Source organism: Hemicordylus capensis, chromosome 5 (assembly GCF_027244095.1).
Source record: "Hemicordylus capensis ecotype Gifberg chromosome 5, rHemCap1.1.pri, whole genome shotgun sequence".
NCBI lineage: Eukaryota > Metazoa > Chordata > Lepidosauria > Squamata > Cordylidae > Hemicordylus > Hemicordylus capensis.
Genome location: NC_069661.1, coordinates 213073329 through 213093143, shown reverse-complemented (window position 1 = coordinate 213093143; position 19815 = coordinate 213073329). Strand labels below are relative to the sequence as shown.

General features: G+C 43.3%; 1 protein-coding gene across 6 annotated transcripts in view; it reads left to right on the top strand.

Annotated features, from left to right (window-relative positions):
- Positions 1-19815, top strand: part of LOC128326384 (cytochrome P450 2D17-like) — a 41875-nt gene that overhangs the window by 3674 nt on the left and 18386 nt on the right. The window contains exons 1-4 of one of the 6 annotated variants that reach the window (XM_053253106.1): positions 1062-1218; positions 8537-8865; positions 10150-10321; positions 13193-13345. In XM_053253106.1, coding sequence (XP_053109081.1) covers positions 8641-8865; positions 10150-10321; positions 13193-13345 — 550 coding nt within the window. In that variant the 5' untranslated portion in view covers positions 1062-1218; positions 8537-8640. The other 5 variants (XM_053253105.1, XM_053253107.1, XM_053253108.1 and 2 more) reach the window with 5 other exon arrangements.

Genomic DNA, 19815 nt, shown 5'->3' with positions numbered 1-19815 from the left:
AAGCCCTAAACAGTTTAGGCCTGGGTATTTAAGAGAACGTCTTCTTCAACTTGAGCCCTTCCCACCTGTTAAAACAGATCATCTGGAGAGGGTCATCTGAGGTTGCCGCCAAATCATCTGGTGGCTACTTAGGGATGGGTCTTCTCTATTGCTGCCCCTGGACTTTGGAATGTGCTCCCTGTTGAAATAAGAGTCTCGCCATCTCTGGCAACTTTTTAAAAGGCACTGAAGACATATTTATTCACCCAGGCTTTTAATTAGATTTATAGTTTTAATATTTTTAATGTTGGGTTTTAAATGATTTTAATGTTAATGATTTAATGTTTAAATGATTAAAATTGTTTAATTGATTTAATGTTTTAAATTATTTTAACTGTAAACCTCCAAGACAATGCAAGTTTTGGGTGGTATAGAAATATGTTAAATAAAAGATAAAGTGGGCGACCCTCAGAGAGAGTAGCGCGCATGGCCACATTTGGAGGCCCCACCCCCAGTGCTGCAGAACGGACTCCCACCCAGAAGTCCGGTCCAAAGAGCACCTCTGGAGACAAAAGTGTATTCAAGTGTAATAACGGTTGCTCTTTATTTTCAAGAGATTTCTTGTCCTTGTGTGAAGATACAGGGGCGTAACGAGGATAGAGCAAGCAAAGCACGTGCCCTGGGCGCCATTGCAGGGGGGCGCAAAGTGCATGGCATGCCCCGCCCCCGCCCCATCTGAGGTCCGGAGAGGCCCCACGCCCCCAAGCGAGCACTTTTATTTCAGGCAGCGTTTGCTGGCTGAAAGCGTCTATTCCCCTTTCTCTCCCTCCAGAGGGAGCGAAAGGAAGAATAGACGCTTTCAGCCAGCAAGCCCTGCCTGAAATGCCGATCGGAGCTCAAGGCCATGCCCCCTGTGCATATGGTGTCAAAGGGGGCGTGGTCTCAAGCTCCAAAGAGCCCGAGCAATGAGCTCGAGGCCACGCCTCTTTGCATGTGATATCAAAGGGGGCGTGGCCTCAAGCTCCAAAGAACCTGAGCAAGTTCTTCGTAGTCATTTCAGGGCTTGCTTTCAGGCAGCAAACACCAGCAAGTGCTCGTTGGGGGGATCCTAGTAGCCTGGCCGGCGTTGCTTGTTCCCATTTGCAACCACTGCGGCTGCCTGCCCTGCTGGCTCTGGCTGCCTGCAATCTATTCATCTTCTGTTCTTGCTGCAAGTCCCAACCCACCCCAGAGTCCAAAGTAAGTCAATTGCCTGTGTCCCACCTGCTCTCAAGTGAAGTCTTAAAGAAATTATATCTGACTGGTGCTTTCTCAGGCTGACGCTTCCCCCTGCCGTCCCTGTTTGTTTATTTTTTTAAATGTATACAATGAAAGAAATAAGTTGAAAGAGAACTGCAACAACAAACTAGTTTTTCAGGAGAGGCCGAAAGGGTTAAATGAGCAGAGAGTTCATGCCTAGAGAGGTCCAGAAATGTGAATGCTCTCCAGGTTCCTGTCCCGCCTCTATCTTGTAAAAAAAAAAAAAAAATTGCGTTTGCATTTTCCAGCCTGCGAGCAGTTGTGGCTTGCAGTTTTCAAGGCAGGAGGTTTTTCAATGGAAAGCCTGCAAGAAGAGGGTGAGTTCAAGGAAGAGAAGGGAAGCCTTGACTGTATAGAAGAAGGGGAAACTCATTGCTGGGGGGAAAGAAGGAACAGGGCTGCAGATCCAGTGCTCAGCTGCAAAGGAGGAGAGTGCGCCTTCCTTTTAGTGGTATATGGAAGAAGGGAATTTTGGTAGGTGGGGCTTTTAAACTGAGAAAGCTGACTTACATTTTCAGCTTTATGAATTCAAAATTCTTTGCATCCAACACATTGTACTAAATAGCTATTTAGCTCTAAAAATACAAGATGTTTGCAATTGATGTAAACATTTGCTTCCCTCGAACTGCCAAAAATTTATTTCAGTGAAACAGAATTAAAATTAATTAATTTCCTTTGCTGAATTAGATATTATTCCGAACTTCATATGATTTAAAAAATACTTGCAATGTAGTCATTCAATTAAATAAAGCCAGCTTTACATTTATATTAATGTAATTTCATTTCAAAGGTTAAAATTAATCTAGATTCAAATTTTGTGTGTTCAATATTAATCCAAGCAAATTGATCTAGGTTTAGATTTTCAAACATAAATAACACACCTAGCTTGCTTCCACTAAGAGTAAAGTTCAGCAGAAAGTTATCCATAAACACAGGAGATATTCCAGTAGAACATGACCCTATTCTGGTCATTGGGAAAAGAACTGGGTATATTGAACAGTTCTGTATGGAGGAGTGGGCAAATATTGCTCCGTCTAGATGTGCAAGGTTGATAGAGAAGTATCCCAACAGACTCAAAGCTGTTATTAAAGCAAAAGGTGGTTCAACAAAATATTGACATGGGGGGGTGTGATCCTTTTTCAATCTCAGTAATTCTTGTTTTTTGTTTCTGACACTTTTTCTGGACTGTAATTGTGATGTTTTTCAGTTGGATGTTATAGGTTGCATTGGATAAGTACAGCTGGTGAAGGGAATTTTCTTTGTGTTTTCATTTCAGGATGTAAGGGAACCAGAATTTAAGGTCTATCAAAGGGGGTGATTCTTTCCTATACCCATTGTATATGACAGTTCCTTGCATATAGAACAACATATAAAAGACCTTGCTTTTGCCCAGGGTCTCTGATGCACTTCCTGCTTTGTTGTATCCAGCTTTATGCTTACATTGTCTGCGTTTCTTGGTAAATGGAACATCATTTTATTTTGTTTGTTTGTTTATTTAACATATTTTTATACCACTCAAAGCTTATGTCTCTGGGAGGTTTACAAGATAAAAACAAATATTTTATTTATTTAACATATTTTTATACCGCCCAAATTCTTTTGCCAAATTTTTGTCCATTGCCTATCACCCAGAACTAGTTAATGTGAAGCAAAATTTCCTGTGGGAATGTCATTTTTGTAAGAAACTGTGCAGAATAGATACATATGTATTGATCACTACACATGGGTTTCTGCACAACACCGCTGCACAGAAGAAACTTCCATGTAGAAAATGTGTCTCTTGTAAATTGACCCTGAATTTTCCGTCCATGACTGGGATATCTGAGAGTTAGAGTCAGTAATAAAAGAACAGCACACTGCTTGTGACAGGAAGGCAAACAAGACAAAGAACAGGAGCAGTCACGGAATGAAGCAAGCAATGAAGAAGGAAAAAATTCCTGCCGTGACTAAGAAAAACTAAAGTGCTAGTGATAAGAAACCCAAACATGAAAACTGTAGGTCAGCATAGAAAGTATGTATATGGAAATGAGAAATCAGAAATAAATGACCAATATATATATATATATACACAAAAATAATAATGAACCAGTGACATAAATAACCAATCGTTATGAAACTAAACAGGATGATACCATACAAATAATATATACAGACAAACAGTAATTAACCAGTAACATTGTTATGAAGCTAAACATTGTTATGAAACTAAACTAAATAAACGATTGTTATGAAACTAAACAGGATGATACCATACAGATGATATGTACAGAAAACCAATACGTGATGCATACAGATGATATATACAGTAACCAATACGTGATGCAGGATACAAAAAATGCCTTCTAATATAGCTGAACGCACCAATAATAACATATGCAGAAACAATAAACAATATGTAAAGGAGGTCTAGTTAAGCCGGGCAAAAACTGGGGCTGCAGAGGGAAACGGACAAAGTCACATATCAAAATGAGTGGCAAATGACAGATATGCTTCGTCAGATGTAACTTCAAAAGGAGATGTAAAAATCCTTAATGGCAAAAGTCCAATACCAGTAATAAAAGAAGAACACACTGCTTGTGACAGGAAGGGGCAAATTACAATGATTTCTTAGTCTGGCAGGGGCTGGTTTTGGCCCTGGCAGAACTTGGCTGTCTGCTTCTGTTGCAAATTCCTCTGTCTAGTGTTGCAAACTAATGTATCCTCCTCCCTCCTGGTGCCAAAGTAAGCACTAGTGTGGTGAATGCACATATATCCCATCATGAGCCAACAGTCATCACAAGACAAAGGCTGTCAGGAATTTGGGCAGGTGATCCTCTAGGACAGGCATCCCCAAACTGCGGCCCTCCAGATGTTGCTGAACTACAACTTCCAGCATACCCAGCCACAAAAAATTGTGTCTAGGGATGCTGGGAGTTGTAGTTCAGCAACATCTGGAGGGCCGCAGTTTGTGGATGCCTGCTCTAGGACAAAGTAATGTTTTTTTTAAAAAGCATGAGATGAGACAGAAAATGACACTGTAATCCTCACATAACTCCTGACTGTTCTAAGTCTGAAAACATGAGCCATTTCTATTAAAGGTTTTGCTCAACAACCATGTCTAGATGGCACAGTGTTCCTTTTAACAGGGATTTCCAGATGTTGTTGACTACAAGTCCCATCATCCCTGTTTGGACAGGGGCGCAATTTCAGTGCTTGCCCTAGTTGCTATTTTCCCTAGTTACGCCTCTGTGAAGATATTTTACCAGCCCTGACAGAAATTATTCTCAGCTGTTAAAAAAAGAGCAGGAAACAGGCACCCTTAACCCCCACGTTACTTCATATAGTCACTGCCTTTTTGTTGTTTTTGTTATTGCAAAGGGAAGGGGGGGATTCCCTCTACATTGGTGTGCCACATAAGAGGGCAGTATTTGGGGGAGGGGAGGTTTTTTTTAAAAGTTATAGTACCAGCTCTGCTAACTTTGTGGTCTCCACTTCTCTCACCTCCACTCCAAATGTAAACTTCATTGCCAGCGAAGAAACATGCAGCCATGCAGGAATCTGCGAGGTTTTTTTTACAAATATTTTCCCAGCCATTTTCACTAATCAGTGCAAAATAAATGCACACAACTCAGTCAGTCATCCCACACGTATCAGAAGGCTGCAAGGTGGTTAAGCAGTGCTGATGTCATCATCACCTCAGCCAATGGGAGAGTGTTTTTTCTCTACTAGGAAAATGTGAATCTTTAATCAGGGTTTTTAAACAAATTACTTGACATAGGATGAAAAAATCACAACAATGGTGAGCTGCTTAATGGACTAATGCTACTAAAAATGCTATATGAGATTCAGGAAACAACCCTATTAAACCATGCATTGTGAGTGAGCATCTGACTGTCAGCTGGGACACAATGGAGTTGCTTTGCATAAATCAATATTTTGTACAAGCTTAACCCACACAGAGAATCTGCATGCTAGTACTTGATTGCTCCTCTCACCCTCTGCCACAGCCCCCTCACCTCAGAAATCTCTCCACCCTCACTCCTGCTCCTCCTCCTCAATCCTGTTGCTTCCATCCCCCTCACTTCTCTTGGTCACTCCTCCATCCCTTTACTCCACCCCCTCACCCTTCTTGGTCGCGGCTGCAGCGTTGTGGCACCTATTGGCCAAGTTGCAGCCCCCTATTGCAGCCCTCTATTAGCACAATATTGCAGCCCCCAATTGGCGCAAGCTGCAGCCCCCTGTCCCCAGAGACCTCCCCACCCTCACCTTGTTATGAACGGTTTATAACCAGAGGTACCAACTCAGAAATATAGGCCTGTGTCTGATTTCAGTTTATTAAGAAATGATACCTGATCTCGAGGTGAACTGGCACCCAGGTCAAACTGCTCTCTGGAGCAGGAGGAATCCTGCATTGTTTTGTAAATTGGGTGAACTGTCTGCTTTGCCTCTGGGTGAGACATTCCAGCATTGCATTGTGAAACTGGATACTTAACAAAACACAAAGGGCTGGGCCTGAGCTAATCAATATGCTAAAATATAACTCACTATCAGATAATGTCTGTGGAAGAGGCCAGGGGCTGAACTCCCCCATCCTGGCAAGAAATCTATGCTAATCATTGTCAATGATTGGCTCTGCCATGCCCCAAGGGGGATTACTCAGTTGCTGTCTATAGAAATTCCATCCTGGGAGAACACCTGTAGATTTAGTCTTTCCACTAACACTTGCTTCCCCCACCCCCCTTGCTGGGTGCACAGATTGCAGAAGATGAGATTCAGAATTCTCTGAACTGGCCAATATCCTGAGTAATTAAAAGACATTGTCCTGAAAGTAACAGCTTTGTCACCCCTTCTGGGGAACCCAGGAAAAGATGAGATTTCTATAGATCAAAGAGAAAATACGCTATAAAGAATGAGGCTTTTTAGACAGAGAGTTCAGCAATCTTTGCCTACAGCAAAGCTGCTCACAGGATCCCAGAGTTTGCTGCCAAAGCCGCGGGGCCAAGCAGGAATTCTGTCCATGAACAGAAACTACAGCAATGCCTGAGTTTTGCTGCCCAAGCTGCCTGATCTGAGCAACTGCAACAACTCCTGTCTCAGCCAAGCGCCTCACTCCTTCAACTGAAGTGATCCTCCGCTTTCAAGCCTCTGATCCGGGGTAAATATGCTGCCTGGAATTCCCTCATCCCTTCCCTTTTTACTGCTCCCTTCTCCTCCCCCCCCCTTTCCTCCACTAATCACCCCAAAACCATGCCAGCCCGCAGCCTTCCTCCCCCCCTTCTCTTCTGCCTGTATCTGAAGTGTATTAGACTTTAGGAAGATTTAAATGCATACACATATGGTAGTTAGGCACTCGGGTGAATATTGATACTGGGTAGGATGTTCTGTTTAAATACTGTTGCTAAAAGTGTTCTGCTTTCTGCTTGCTAGGTTATGTTGTTATACTCTATAAAGCCCATTGAATCTTGAGGACTGGTTTTGATTTCCTTTCTTCTTTGCATCCAGATCAAACGTGGTCACTAATATAAAAGAACTTGGTCCAGACCTGTTTTGTATACTAGCTAATGAGCATATTTAGTATATAGATCAGGCCTGGTCTGTAACAACCTGAGCCCTGCTTCTGCTCCTCCCCACAGGAACAGCAGTAGCAGATGTTGACCAGGCCCTTCCTTGCTGCCGCCACTGCCATGGCCGCTCATTCCCCTCAAGCCACTGACAGGTCCACCCCTTGCCTGCCTGCCTTCCTCTGCCAATGGCCTCAGTAGCCCCAAACAGCAGCAGTAGTTGACTGGGCCCTTCCTTGCTGACACCGCCACCACCAAGATTGCACATTTCCCTCAGCCCACTGACAGGCTCAGGCCCGTCCTCTCTCCTTCCTTCCTTCCTTCCTTCCTTCCTTCCTTCCTTCCTTCCTTCCTTCCTTTCTTTCCTTCTTTTTTTCTCTTTCTCTCTCCTCCACTCACTCTTCCCCTGTCTTTCTTCCCCTCCTTCCCCCTCCCTTCTCTTACTTACTTTCTTTCTCTGTCTCTCTCTCTCTCTCTCTCTCTCCTCTCCCCCTTCCTGAGTTAACAGATCTTGTTCATCTTGTTTCCTCATCTAATCCACACAACAGAAGCCTCCTTCTCCTGAAGGGGCTCTTTCCTCCCTCACGACCCCTCTCTTCAGAGACCCCTGCCCACTATCGTTATACATAAATAGATTCCTCTTCTCTATCATCAAGAACATCTTCCGACCAGTAACAGTTGCATTCCAACTGACTTTAACCATCACAGGCTCCTCCTCCCTCTCTGCATATGGAATCCCCACTGCCAAATCACCATGGTGCCACAGGTTCCTCCTCCCTATCTGCATATGGAATCCGCACTGCCCAATCACCGTGGTACTTCTGCTCTCAAAGGCTCCTCCTCCCTAGCTGCATATGGAATCCCCACTACCCAATCACCACGGTGCTTCTGCTTGCGAACCCTTTCGAGAAGTGCCACAAAGACCTGAGATAAATGTGAGAGATCTTTCAGAATAGTTCTGTTAATGTAGATGTCTTCAAGGGAAATTAGAAGTACAAAACAGATCAAAGTGAAGTATGGCCAACAATTCTTCTTGAACTGTGTATGGATCAGTCATTAGTGAACTGGTTCTCACATTCAGGGCATTAATTTTTATTTATTTATTTTTCTGTTTATGCCTCACCTTCTGCAATAGCATCAAGGCAGCTAACGGAAAAAACTTAAAATCACAAAAAAATTATCACATCCTAAAAACTAGAAAAGAGGAAATTCCAAAACCATTAATCAGTATGGTAAGATCTCCCATCTCCAAAAAGGGGTGCAATCTATGCAACAAATGCAACTGATAAAAGGCATCCCTGGTAACCACAGCTACTAAACTCAGGATCCAGGGATGCCTTCAGGATCTTCTCCTCTTTGGTGGGTATACTGCTAGCCCTTCTATCAAAAGATTATTAACCTCCTTTGTGAGCTTCCCTAATAGCACCACCTTCAAATTGCCTAGAAACAACTTCAGTTGCCTTTTGGCCAGAAGTTGACACCCAAACGCAGTCCTTGCAGCTTCCTGTTCTGATGGAGAAAGGCTGAGTAGCAGGAACCATGCTTTCCATATCAGTACAATATATCACAGATTATCTACACAGGACATTTCTGAGTTTTCATAAAGACTTAAGTGAAAATCATTCACAATCATTCCTCAACTGCAATGGGAAGACACACCTATTGATGTACCTATATTACTGATTCTGGATTATAATTCTTATTGTGATTTGATGCAGAGGACTAGAAAACAAATGCAATTCTGAAGGTGCATTTCAAAGTGGAATACCTTCGTTCTGGAAGAGAAGAATTAGTTGGGAACAAAGCGAGTGAGTAAGAGACAATGGCCATGATCCCAGTTACCATCTCCTGGTTGTGGGCCCAGGTCTCATCTTCCTGGAATAACTTCACCACACAGGCCATTTCTCTCCTACTGCTTGCTCTGCTGCTTGATTATGTGAAGCGCAGGAAGAGATGTAGTCGCTGTCCTCCAGGCCCTGCCCCTCTACCTTTCATTGGGAATTTGCTGCTGCTGGATAGGAAGAATCCACAACACACTGTCCAACGTGTAAGTAGCGAATGGAACAATTTTGACAATCATAGAGTGGCTGTTGACACAAGCAGCCCAACCCAGGCATGGGCAGCCCTACCTTGTTAGGGTTGCTCATGTGAAGCACCATGATCAGGGTCAATCCCAGCATTGCCTCCCTGGGTAGCCCAAGTTTTTACTGGTGCATTAAGGGATATTTGGAGGCCAGGCTGCATTTTCCTGGCCTCCAGAGATCCACGTTGCTCAGAGTAGCATGGATCATGTGGCCACGCAAGCCATGTGCCATACAGTGGATCAGTGATTGTCTGGAGGGGGTGGAGTTTAACCCTCCCATGTAGCCCATTCATTTGAGTCAAGTCCTGGTGAGCGAAGGGTGCCATTGAGGAAGTGCCCTGGGGTTCCTCATGCATTCAGGTGAACAGGCAAGGAAGCATTCTAGAAATTAGTGCTTCTTTGTTTCAAGTCACAAATAACCATCAAAGATATGTTCAGGCCACAGGCTAGTAAAAATATGTATAAGCGTAGCCATTAACTTTTGTAGACTTTTTGCAGGGTTGGTTGTATTGCTTAGCATGACAGCTGTTGTTTGTGGGCCCTGTCATTGACCATAATATGACTAGCACTGAAGCTGAAAGTTAGTGGGGAGTACCAATGGCCCACATAGTGCACAACACAATGTGCACATTGTGAGGATGTGAGCATGCAGTTCATAATGGCAAAAATTGTGCAAACTGCATTTACACAAGAGTATTTCCAATAGTATCACTCTCGTGTAAAATTTATTTAATTATTTATGTATGTATTTATTTAAAACATTAAAAAACTGCACAAGAGTACAGTTGAGCAATTGTGGGCTCGCAACCTTACAACATGCACATTGTATTGCATAGTATGTTAGTTACCATCTTCTGAAAAATCCACAAGGTCTCCAAAATGTCCAGCGTTATGTTCTTCTTCAAAATACTGTTTCTCCCCAGACTATCTTTAAAACATACACACACACACTCCTGTTAGTTTTATATATACATCGTCCTATAACATTTCCTAATTAAGTTAAAAGCACTTTAGATTAAATTTTTAATTACCCCCCACATGTTTTCTTAGAACTAGAATCAGGGAGGTAAGCCACTTGAAAGAGAAGACTTAGTGAAGAGGAAGGCTTGTGTTCAAGCCCTGATGCCTCCAGCCATTGCTGTACCTTGCCATGAGTATTCTTGAAGGATATGAAAGACGTTTCTTTCAATTTATTATTTGACTTGTCCAGTTTTCTTTTATTTCTCTTCCCCCTGTTTTTTATTATAGATGGCAGAAAGATTTGGGATGGTCTTCTGCGTCCAGGTTGGATGGAGCAACTTTGTCGTGCTGAATGGATACAAGGTGATTAAGGAGACGCTGGGCCAGAAAGCAGAGGAGTTCAGTGACCGAGCACCAGCACCTCTGCTGTGTCTGATAGGCCGTGCAAGAAATTCTGCAGGCAAGTGTTGCTCATTGCTGATGGAATGGACTATATATCTTCTAGAAAAAGCATATGGCCACGACAGCACAAAGAAGCATTCGTCTTAGGGCAACTTATTTTAGGACCTATTTGTCCTTTCCTATAATCCCACTGGCTGCAAAGAGATTATATACTGCACAAACAACCCATGGATATTTATTAATGGATATAGCTGCCCAAAATAAAAATGTTCCTTTATTTACATCTATGTGCCCTTTCTTCATGAAACGGCAGCTGGAAAAGGGATAGGTATCAGAAAAGGGATAGGTATCAGAAAAGGGATAGGTATCAACGTTGCCTGGCAATTTACGTCTAACCAGTTTAGTTTAGACCCCAATCACTTCCACTGTTTTTAAAGAATTCATACTTCAAATAACAGGATGGCTGGCTTACCCCGCTTACCAATGTGGGAGCTGTTTTGCCTTGCTTGACCATTCTGAAGCCATTTTACTTTTACACTCCTATGCCAAAGCTGCCCTAAGCAGAAACGCTTTGCAAACAGATGACAAGATGGCAGTTAGGCTCGGTGCAGCAACAGGAAACCACTAGCTTGAGGTTTTAGCCTGAACATAGATTTTGGAAAAAATCCCTGGAGTTATACAATGCTGGGCAAATAATAACAGCAGCTGTGCTTTACAAAAAATTTATCCGGAGCATCCCGATCATGCAAGGTAAAATTGACCTGTTGTTGTAACATCCTTGTTGGTTGTACATCTGTAATGTCCAGCAAACTGTTTGGAATGCTTAAACAGACAAAGTCAAACACGTAACTTCTTCATTTTAGTGGATAAGACAGTGTGTTGTACTTTATTGCTGGTCTTTGGGTCTCACCAGGTTTTGGGACCTGTATGAGCCCTCTGACCCTTTCAGCTGAAATGCTTTTGTTCTAATAAAGCAATTTCTTGGATTACCAAAACACAGCATGAAGGCAACGTTTCTTCCACAGCAATGATGAGCTCCATTTCTGGCCTTGAGACTAACTTGTGCTTCATTCACTGCTCTGGTCTTCTCTGCAATCTGCATTGCAAGATGTAGCATATGGCAGGTGTACTGGCCATAAGGTAGTTGAGCTTATGGCTATGCCTGCTGCTAAGTAAGGGTGCTGTTGTGGCAGCTGTTGCAACGCTAGGAAATAACGTAAGCCATCATAATTGTGTGAAAGAGAGCAACTTGTGCCAATGATATTACTGCAGCGCAGGTACTGTGGCGGGCAGTGGATTATGGGTCAGTGATTCTTTTTTGGCCATTTTTGGACTGTGTTTGAAATGTGTATTCTGTGCTGGGCGGGACAGATTCCCTTTTACTGTGTGCTGCTAATCTGCAGTGTTTTTCTTTTTCAAGGCAGGGTTGCAAAATGCATTGCAAATTGCAATGCCAAACTTGTGTGCAGTGCACTCTGTGAGTGCAGCTTTTCCCGGCCATAAGGAGCAAACTCAAAACACCCCATTGTTACCCATGGGTAGCTCTAAGGGACATCAATATGTGTTGTATGGTAGGTCATGATGGGTGCTACCTACCACACAACCCTCACAAAAAATGGGCAAGTGGGCGATTTTTAACAAATGTTTAACCTTTCCCCCAAAACCCCATTGGATCCATAGTGAACAGCTCGTCTTCTGCTTCATCACAAAACAACTCCCAGTGGGAGCGGGGGCCTGGGGATGCTCACATTCTTATCAGCGTTAGCAGGGCAGAATGTGAGCCAGCATGTTACTGAGCCTAAGAACCAGATTAATCATGTTGTTGATCATGTTGTTTGGCCAAGCATGTGTGTATTTGTAATATAAATGAGAGGGGGCTTGGATTCCCCATGCAAAGAACATAAGCAGGAACAAAAGATAGACAAGAAAAGAGGGAAACTGAGGCAGCAAGAAGGCAAGCATACATGTGGATGAGGATGGCACTCAAGCTTGTAAACAGACACTCACCCAGTTTTCTGTGACATTCAGGTAATTAGGCTGGAAAACATCAACCTTTAGTTATGTTAGGCCACAAAACTAATAAAGAAACCTGTGCGTTATTGGCTGGGTAAATATTTGTGGGCCTGTTACTTATGTTAGCCTATGTATAATGTAACCCAGCACAGAAGTGCTCTGATATAAATAATGAAGCCATTCTAATGACCAGCCCTACCCAGGTAAGGCAGTGCTAGCCTGGGTAAGGATGCTTGTGAGAACCACCAGGATTGCTCCCGATCCCAGCACTCCTCCACTAGGAAGCCTGGGTTTTCTACCTGGGCTAAAAGTGAGGTAGGAGGGCATGTGTGCACCCTCCTACCTCACCACCTGGTCATGTGGGTAACCAGTCTGCTGGCAGCCCCGTTTGGGCTGCTTGCAGCCATTGCAATCATAGAGGCCAGGGGAAGGAGCAACCTGGCCTAGGAATTTCCACAATGCCCCTTGCTCCTCACACAGTGCATTGTGGAATTCCTGGCAGCTGGGCTTCGTTTCCCCTATGAACAGCACAGCAGCAACAAGCAGTCATGTGGGGGAAGGTAGGTATGATCCTGCCTTCCCCCCAACCCTCCCAAGCCCCAGCAAGTATGCTCATGTGATCACCCTTAACATGTCTTTCCTTCACAAAACATCAGCTGAATAAAGGAGGACTAAAACAAAGAAACTACCTTAAATTAACTTTTGAATAGTTCATGGAAGCAATGAATAGCATAAGAAGTGATCTAACCCAGGGATTCTCAACGTTGGGTTCCCAGATGTTTTTGGACTTCAACTCCCACAATCCCCAACCAAAGGCCACTGGGGCTAGGGATTATGGGAGTAGAAGTCCAATAACATCTGAGGACCCAACGTTGAGAATCCCTGATCTAACCTATTCCTTTCTTCTACACTTCAGGAATAGTCGCAGCAATGTACAGTGACGGCTGGAAGCAGCAGAGAAGGTTTTGTATCTCCACCTTGAAAAGTTTTGGAATGGGGAAGAAAACATTTGAGAAGAGAGTGTCTGAAGAAGCTGGATATTTGTGCTCTGAGTTCAGATCAAAAGAAGGTGAATCTCATATTTGGGGTGTACATGGGGAAGAGACATGATCTTTATGGACATCTCAGTTGCAGAGAAAGCTGAATCTACTTTTGGTCTTGGTTCACACCAGAGAAAATAATAGAATGAATGTAAGGTGATGTTAATAGGATAAAGAGCGAGTGAATGGTGTTGTGGCAATGCACGGGGTTAAAAAATGTTGAGAGGTGAAATTCCTGGATTTGCCTCCCATTAATTAAAAGTGAAGCTAGGTTGGTCAAAATTCAACCTGGCAATATCTTGCTAATTCATATTTCTGGTACCTGAAGGGTGTGTAGGGACTTGTCAGATGAGAATTGTGCCATCAACCCCAGAGGAAACATACCGGTGCTTCTAATGTAAAATGTCCACATCTGTACACCCTCTTTTCCCATGTGTAAAAGCAGTTATACTCTGTTGCCATAAACAGCCAAGTTAGGTTTATGATGCACCCAAAAGGCATTTGTCTCCTTGCTGATATCTCCACTGCCAATTAGGCATGAAACATGAATATTCCACTTGCTTCTGTGTGATTCTAAGCAATGCAACAGACCTAAGAACTCTCTCTAAAGCCTCATTTCGAAATTAGTTCCTGACTCCTGTAAAATTCAAATGGAATTACTAAGCTCTGTACACTAAACTTTTAAAGACAATTCCCTGCTGCACACAGACCTCTGACTCATACTTAACCTGAGTGCTTCAGAAAAAGGAACTGGCTGAATCTTTGCAATGGCTGGTTCATACATGAATTTTCTCACAATTCTTAACATGGTTCCTGGTTGTCCTGATTTCCCCTTGGTACATGGTCCCCCTCCCCAGCACCCTGATAAAGAAACATGCTGAGAATGTCCAGGAAATACACGAGAATGTGTGCAATCTCAGCACATTCTCTTGATCGCATGGGTTTAGGGCTTGGGGCTGGGGAAGTATGGTCTGAACTGGCCCATAATTCATTTTAAAAAGGCAAGTCTCAACAAGAGAATTAATGTGTAGATCAAAAAACGGTCCAGTATCAAACAGGCCAATATCACTGATTGACAAGAAATATTTGTAGTTGTAAGTAGAATCCCAAAAAGAGATTTTTCAGGAAGTGTAATTTCAGTTTAGTTCACTTTCAGTTTCAGATTGTGTAATCATATCCACTGTTAGATTGCAGTATTTATTTATTTATTTATTTATTTAACATATTTTACAACCGCAAATTAAATTAACACATTAAAACAATTTACAATTTAACACAATGTTAAAACTATTATAAACTATAAATCTAATAAAAAGCCTGGGTGAACAGATGTGTCTTAACTGCTTTTTAAAAAGAGATGGGGAGGCTCTAATTTCAACAGAGAGCATATTCCAAAGCCTCGGGGCAGCAACGGAGAAGTCCCGTCCCTGAATATTTATTTATTTATTCATTTTATGGAATTTGTATACCGCCCCAAATTTTCGTCTCTGAGCAGCCCCCAGATGAGCTGGTGGAAACTGTAAACAAACCTCTCCAGATGATCTCAAGGGACATTGGGGTTCATGGCAAAGAAGACATTCTCCTAAATACCTGGAGACTAAGCTGTTTAGGGCTTTATGGGTTATAACCAGCACCTTGTATTTTGCCCGAAAACTTATCAGCAGCCAGTGTAGCTCTTTCAACACAGAGTAATATAGTATCTCCAAGATGACCCAGAGACCAATTTGGCTGCCCCATTCTGCACCAACTGCAGTTTCCAGTCTGCATACAAAGACAGCTCCACATACAGCGCATTGCAGTAGTCAAGTCTAGAGATTACCACTATATGTACCACCGTTCAGAGGTCGTTTAACTTGAGAAACAGACACAGCTGGCTTATCAGCTGAAGCACCTCTGGCCACCTCCTCAACCTGGGACACCAGGGAGAGGTTCGGATCCAGAGGCACCCCCAGACTGCATATCTGTTCTTTCTGGAAAGGTGTGACCCCATCCAGAACCTGCAGTTCAAAATCATCTCCTGAGTTCTGACACTGCACAATAAATATCTCCATCTTATCTGGATTCATTCTCAGTTTGTTATCCCCCATCCAGGCCATCATCACCTCCAGGCAGGCATTTAGGGAGGTTATGCCTTCTCCCAATGAAGTTGACAAAGAGAAACTGATTTAGGTGTCATCAGCATACTGATAACACCGTGCACCAAATCTCCTGATGATCTCTTCCAGTGGTTTCATGTAGATTTTAAACGACATCAGAGATAATATGGAGCCTTGAGGGACATCAAACCAAAGTTCAAATTTTGAAGAGCAACAGTCTCCAAGGGACACCATCTGGAATCTGCCCAAGAGGTAGGAGTGGAACCACTGCAGAGCGGTGTCTTCCACCCTCAAGCCCCGTCAGACGCTCCAGAAGGAAACTATGGTCGATAATATCAAAAGCTGCCAAGAGATTCAAAAAGATCAACAGAGTCGCACTCCCTCTGGCAATTCCCAAGTGGAAATCATCCATCAGGTCAACCAAGGCAGTCTCCACCCCACAGCCCACCCAAAAGTCAGTTTGAAATGGGCGTTGCAAGGGGTGCTTTTAGTGTTTCAAGGCTGGAAATCTAAGCCACCAAAAATCTTTAGATTTTTTTAGATGCTTCAGCAAATGCAATTTCAATGAGGAAAATCCATGAAAATTAGACACAGGAGTTTTGAAATACAATCAGCAGAAAGAAACTTAAGAAGGAATGGAACATACTTACATACTTTAGTAAGGAACAAATGGTAAGTATTCAGCAGGAACTTTAATTATTGAAGAGCAATGCAAGAGGGCAGGGCAGCACTTCAAACCTTAAAACAACATAAGAAGTCTCTGGGTGCGGCAGACTATTTCACAATAATCAAATGTGGTGAGACTGCTGGACAATTTTAAGACAGCTCAGGAAAGCAAAGGAGTAGCAACAATATATGTAAAATATTCATTGCACATAGGTAACAATGAAAATAAGAAAACTCACTGAAAAGCTAGAAAACAGTTGAGACATTTAAACTAGACTTTAAAAACACAGCTCATCAATAATAAACATCTATGACTTGTTCCTGAATAACAGATTCTAGAGAGTTGGTATAAGAAATGTACAGTAACAGTAAAATGACCAAAATTTTGTTTCTCAAATGACCGATACGAGGGGACGAATGCTTGCACCCAAACTCCAATGAAAGACAAGGCATGTATCATGGAGTAAACTACAGCCACACTTTATTAACATTCCTACATAATATGCAATGGGGAAACATTTTAACTTCCCTAATCTGAGTGTGGACAATTCCTCCCCCCATGGGATCCGGCCTTCTAAAGATAGTTGTTTTCCCACTGCTGGGCAAATAAACCAGGCTTGGTGGTTGCCAGCAGTCTTCTGACCTCTGGCTTCCTCTTTACCACACAATGCTCAGTGTTTAGGGAGGGTTGCCCGCATCACCCCCCGCTGATCCCCAAAATCTTAATGGGTGAGTCGAGGAACTCCCCAAAGAGTTCTCCATTCCCAGCAACCCTAGCCACAATGATCTGGGCCTGAGGTGCTGTTCCATCAAATCCCCCTTCACCATAAGGTAAGGTAGTTCCAGCTGAACACCAAATAAACAGCACTACTACCAACAACTTGCACTCACCTGCCATAAAAGGGGGCAAATCTCATTTTAGCTCCCTTTCCCCAACCAATGAATGGCCTCACGTATACCCTGCTGCATATCTCCCAGCATCAAATAGTTGCCTGTGTTTAAAGGGTACACTCCATCCACCCAGTACAACTGAGAACAATGATGATGAATGTCAGGGTACATAATAACTCTGCCCCCCAAGACAACAAGACAAGAAGTGTCTTACCTACCTCATGATTCACCATTTTACATGCCCTATCTATACATCTAAACTAATGACAATGGGTACAGCAACCAGCCTCAGAATTGACAATGAAGACATTGAAGTGGTGTATAGCTTCTGCCTTTTAGAATTGACTGTCAACAGTAAAGGATCCAGCAATCAAGAAATATGCCACAGTCTAGCACTTGATAGGGTAGCAATGAAAGCCTTGAAAAGGATATTTAGATGCCGTGACATGTCTACACCTACAAAGATTAGAATTGTTTGGACAATGGTTTTTCCCATGACACTGTATGGATGCAAAAGCTGCACTTTGAAGAAGCAAGATGGAAAAAGCATTGACACTTTTGAACTTTGGTTCTGGAGAAGACTTTTGAGGATACCATGGACAGCCAGGAAAACAAACAAATGGATCATAGAACAAATCAATCAATCAAGAATTTTCACTTGAGGCACAAATGACCAGGCTCAAACTATCATACTTCTGACACATTAAGCAAAGATCCAGCTCCCTTGAGAAGTCCATAAAGCTGGGAAAGTTGAAGGAAAGAGAAAAAGAAGATGACCATCAGCAAGGTGGATGGACTCGATTATGACAGCAATTAATGCACCACTGAGAGACCTTAAAGGCCAAGTTGGACATATCATCCTGGAGAGAACCTATCTATGTGGTCGCTAAGAGTCGACACCGACTTGATGGCACTTAATCTATCTATCTATCTATACATATGGGATTCCCTTCTCCCCTCCGAGTTTGCTGAGTGATAAGGTTAGGCCATAACAACAAAACTCCTGGGCAATAGGCCTACAAAATTCTAATATCAGACATAGCTTGCAAAATCAATGCCTTGCTTTTCAGCTGACCCAGATCATTGCCACGAAAGTGCAACATTGAAATGTGAAGGGGCCAATGGGCTCTATCATACTTGTCCGATAAGGACAAAAGGCAGCTCCAAACCATTCCTCGTCGACTGAGCCACTCTACTTCTGTGGTGGCACTGCAACTCAATTGGGTGCCATGCCTGGTGCAATTGGGTGCCATGCCTGGTGACTTGTGCCTGGTAACTGGCCCAAAAAACCACACCTCTGTAATAAAAGGGAGATGTCATTTCCCACCTGGAGAACATGAATGAAGCTAACAACTGGGTGGAAATCCTGCACACAGCTCCAAAGATCAAGAAGTGTCAGATGCAATATGTGGACATACCAGCAGCCACAGCAGTGGATGCTGCCCCTATTCTAAAAGGAATGAGTTCTAAAATTACAAGCTTGAAGATCTTCTTAGTGCAAAATGGTTGTTAAAAGCTACCCAAAACTGAAATTTTGTAAGGGGCAATGCATTGGCATGTTGAAGCAAAGGCCCATATCATATATTCTACAGAAGAAGTGTACTTAGAACATGCTACACCTTTGGTCAGTTTTTGAACTCCTAATGCAAAGAACAACCCTATCTCCAAGCAGCTCAATATCATGCCATTCCAAGATCTGACCCGAAGAGTTAAACCTGGAAGATACCAGGAACTCACTTATCTGCAGAACCCCAAAGAATGGGATTCCACCAAGGCAGCCACTTTGAACAGCAGAACCTCAAAAGTAGAAAAAGACTGAACTAAAATGAAACAGAACTCTACCAATCAACTGCAGTGAAAAGAGGGAATTTGAATCGGGTATGGATGGGAGAGAATGGAACCATCCTTCAAACATTCTACAGACTGTAAAATCTCAAAAGTCGCCCAAATTAGACTGAAAGTGTCGGGCAGCTAGGCACCTGCCATTAGACTTGATGGAAAGCCTTCATGATACATGCTTCAGGCAAACCCTCATAAGTGCTTGATCAGTGTGAACCACCACTCCTCCAGAGAAGCAGACAACGTGAATTAACTAGACTCATGTATATATGGCACAGTGGGATCTGGTGCTGGAAGCAAGTGATTGATGTATAGTCTGTTCTACCTCATACCTCCAAGTTTTCACCAGTTTGGCTGGCAGGACCTAGGCCACACAGAGATCCATTGCGCAGGAATGGCGGCCTCAAAAATGGCCGCCGTGCTGGGGAGAAACGCCCAAATGGGCTGATGAACGACCAAATGGGCCAGTTTTGGACAGAAGGGAGGCTGGCGGGGGAGGGAGAACCTCCGTAGACACACACACACAGCTCGGAGAACACCCCCAGAGGGGGTAAGTTACTTTTTAAAAATAAATAAATAAAACTTGGGAGGCCCCCCCCCCCGCCGAATGGGCAGGGGAGGGTTCAGTCTGGGGTTGGACCGAAGAGGGGGTGGTTCAGTTTGACCCTGAATGGTCCAACGTCAAATCTGTTTGCACAGCCCTACTTCCAGGTGGGCTATGGGGTGGAGATTGACAGAGGGAGTGCAACTCTGTTGGTCCTTTTGGATCTCTTGGCAGCTTTTTATACTATTGAACATAGTATCCTTCTGGAGCGCCTGAGGGGATTGGGAGTGGGAGGCACTGTTCTGCAGTGATTCTACTCCTACCTCTTGGGCAGATTCCAGATGCTGTCCCTCAGAGACTGTTCTTCAAAAACTTGACTTCGCTATGGTGTCCCTCAGGGCTCCGTATTGTCTCTGATGTTTAACATCTACATGAAACCGCTGGGAGAGATCATCAGGAGATT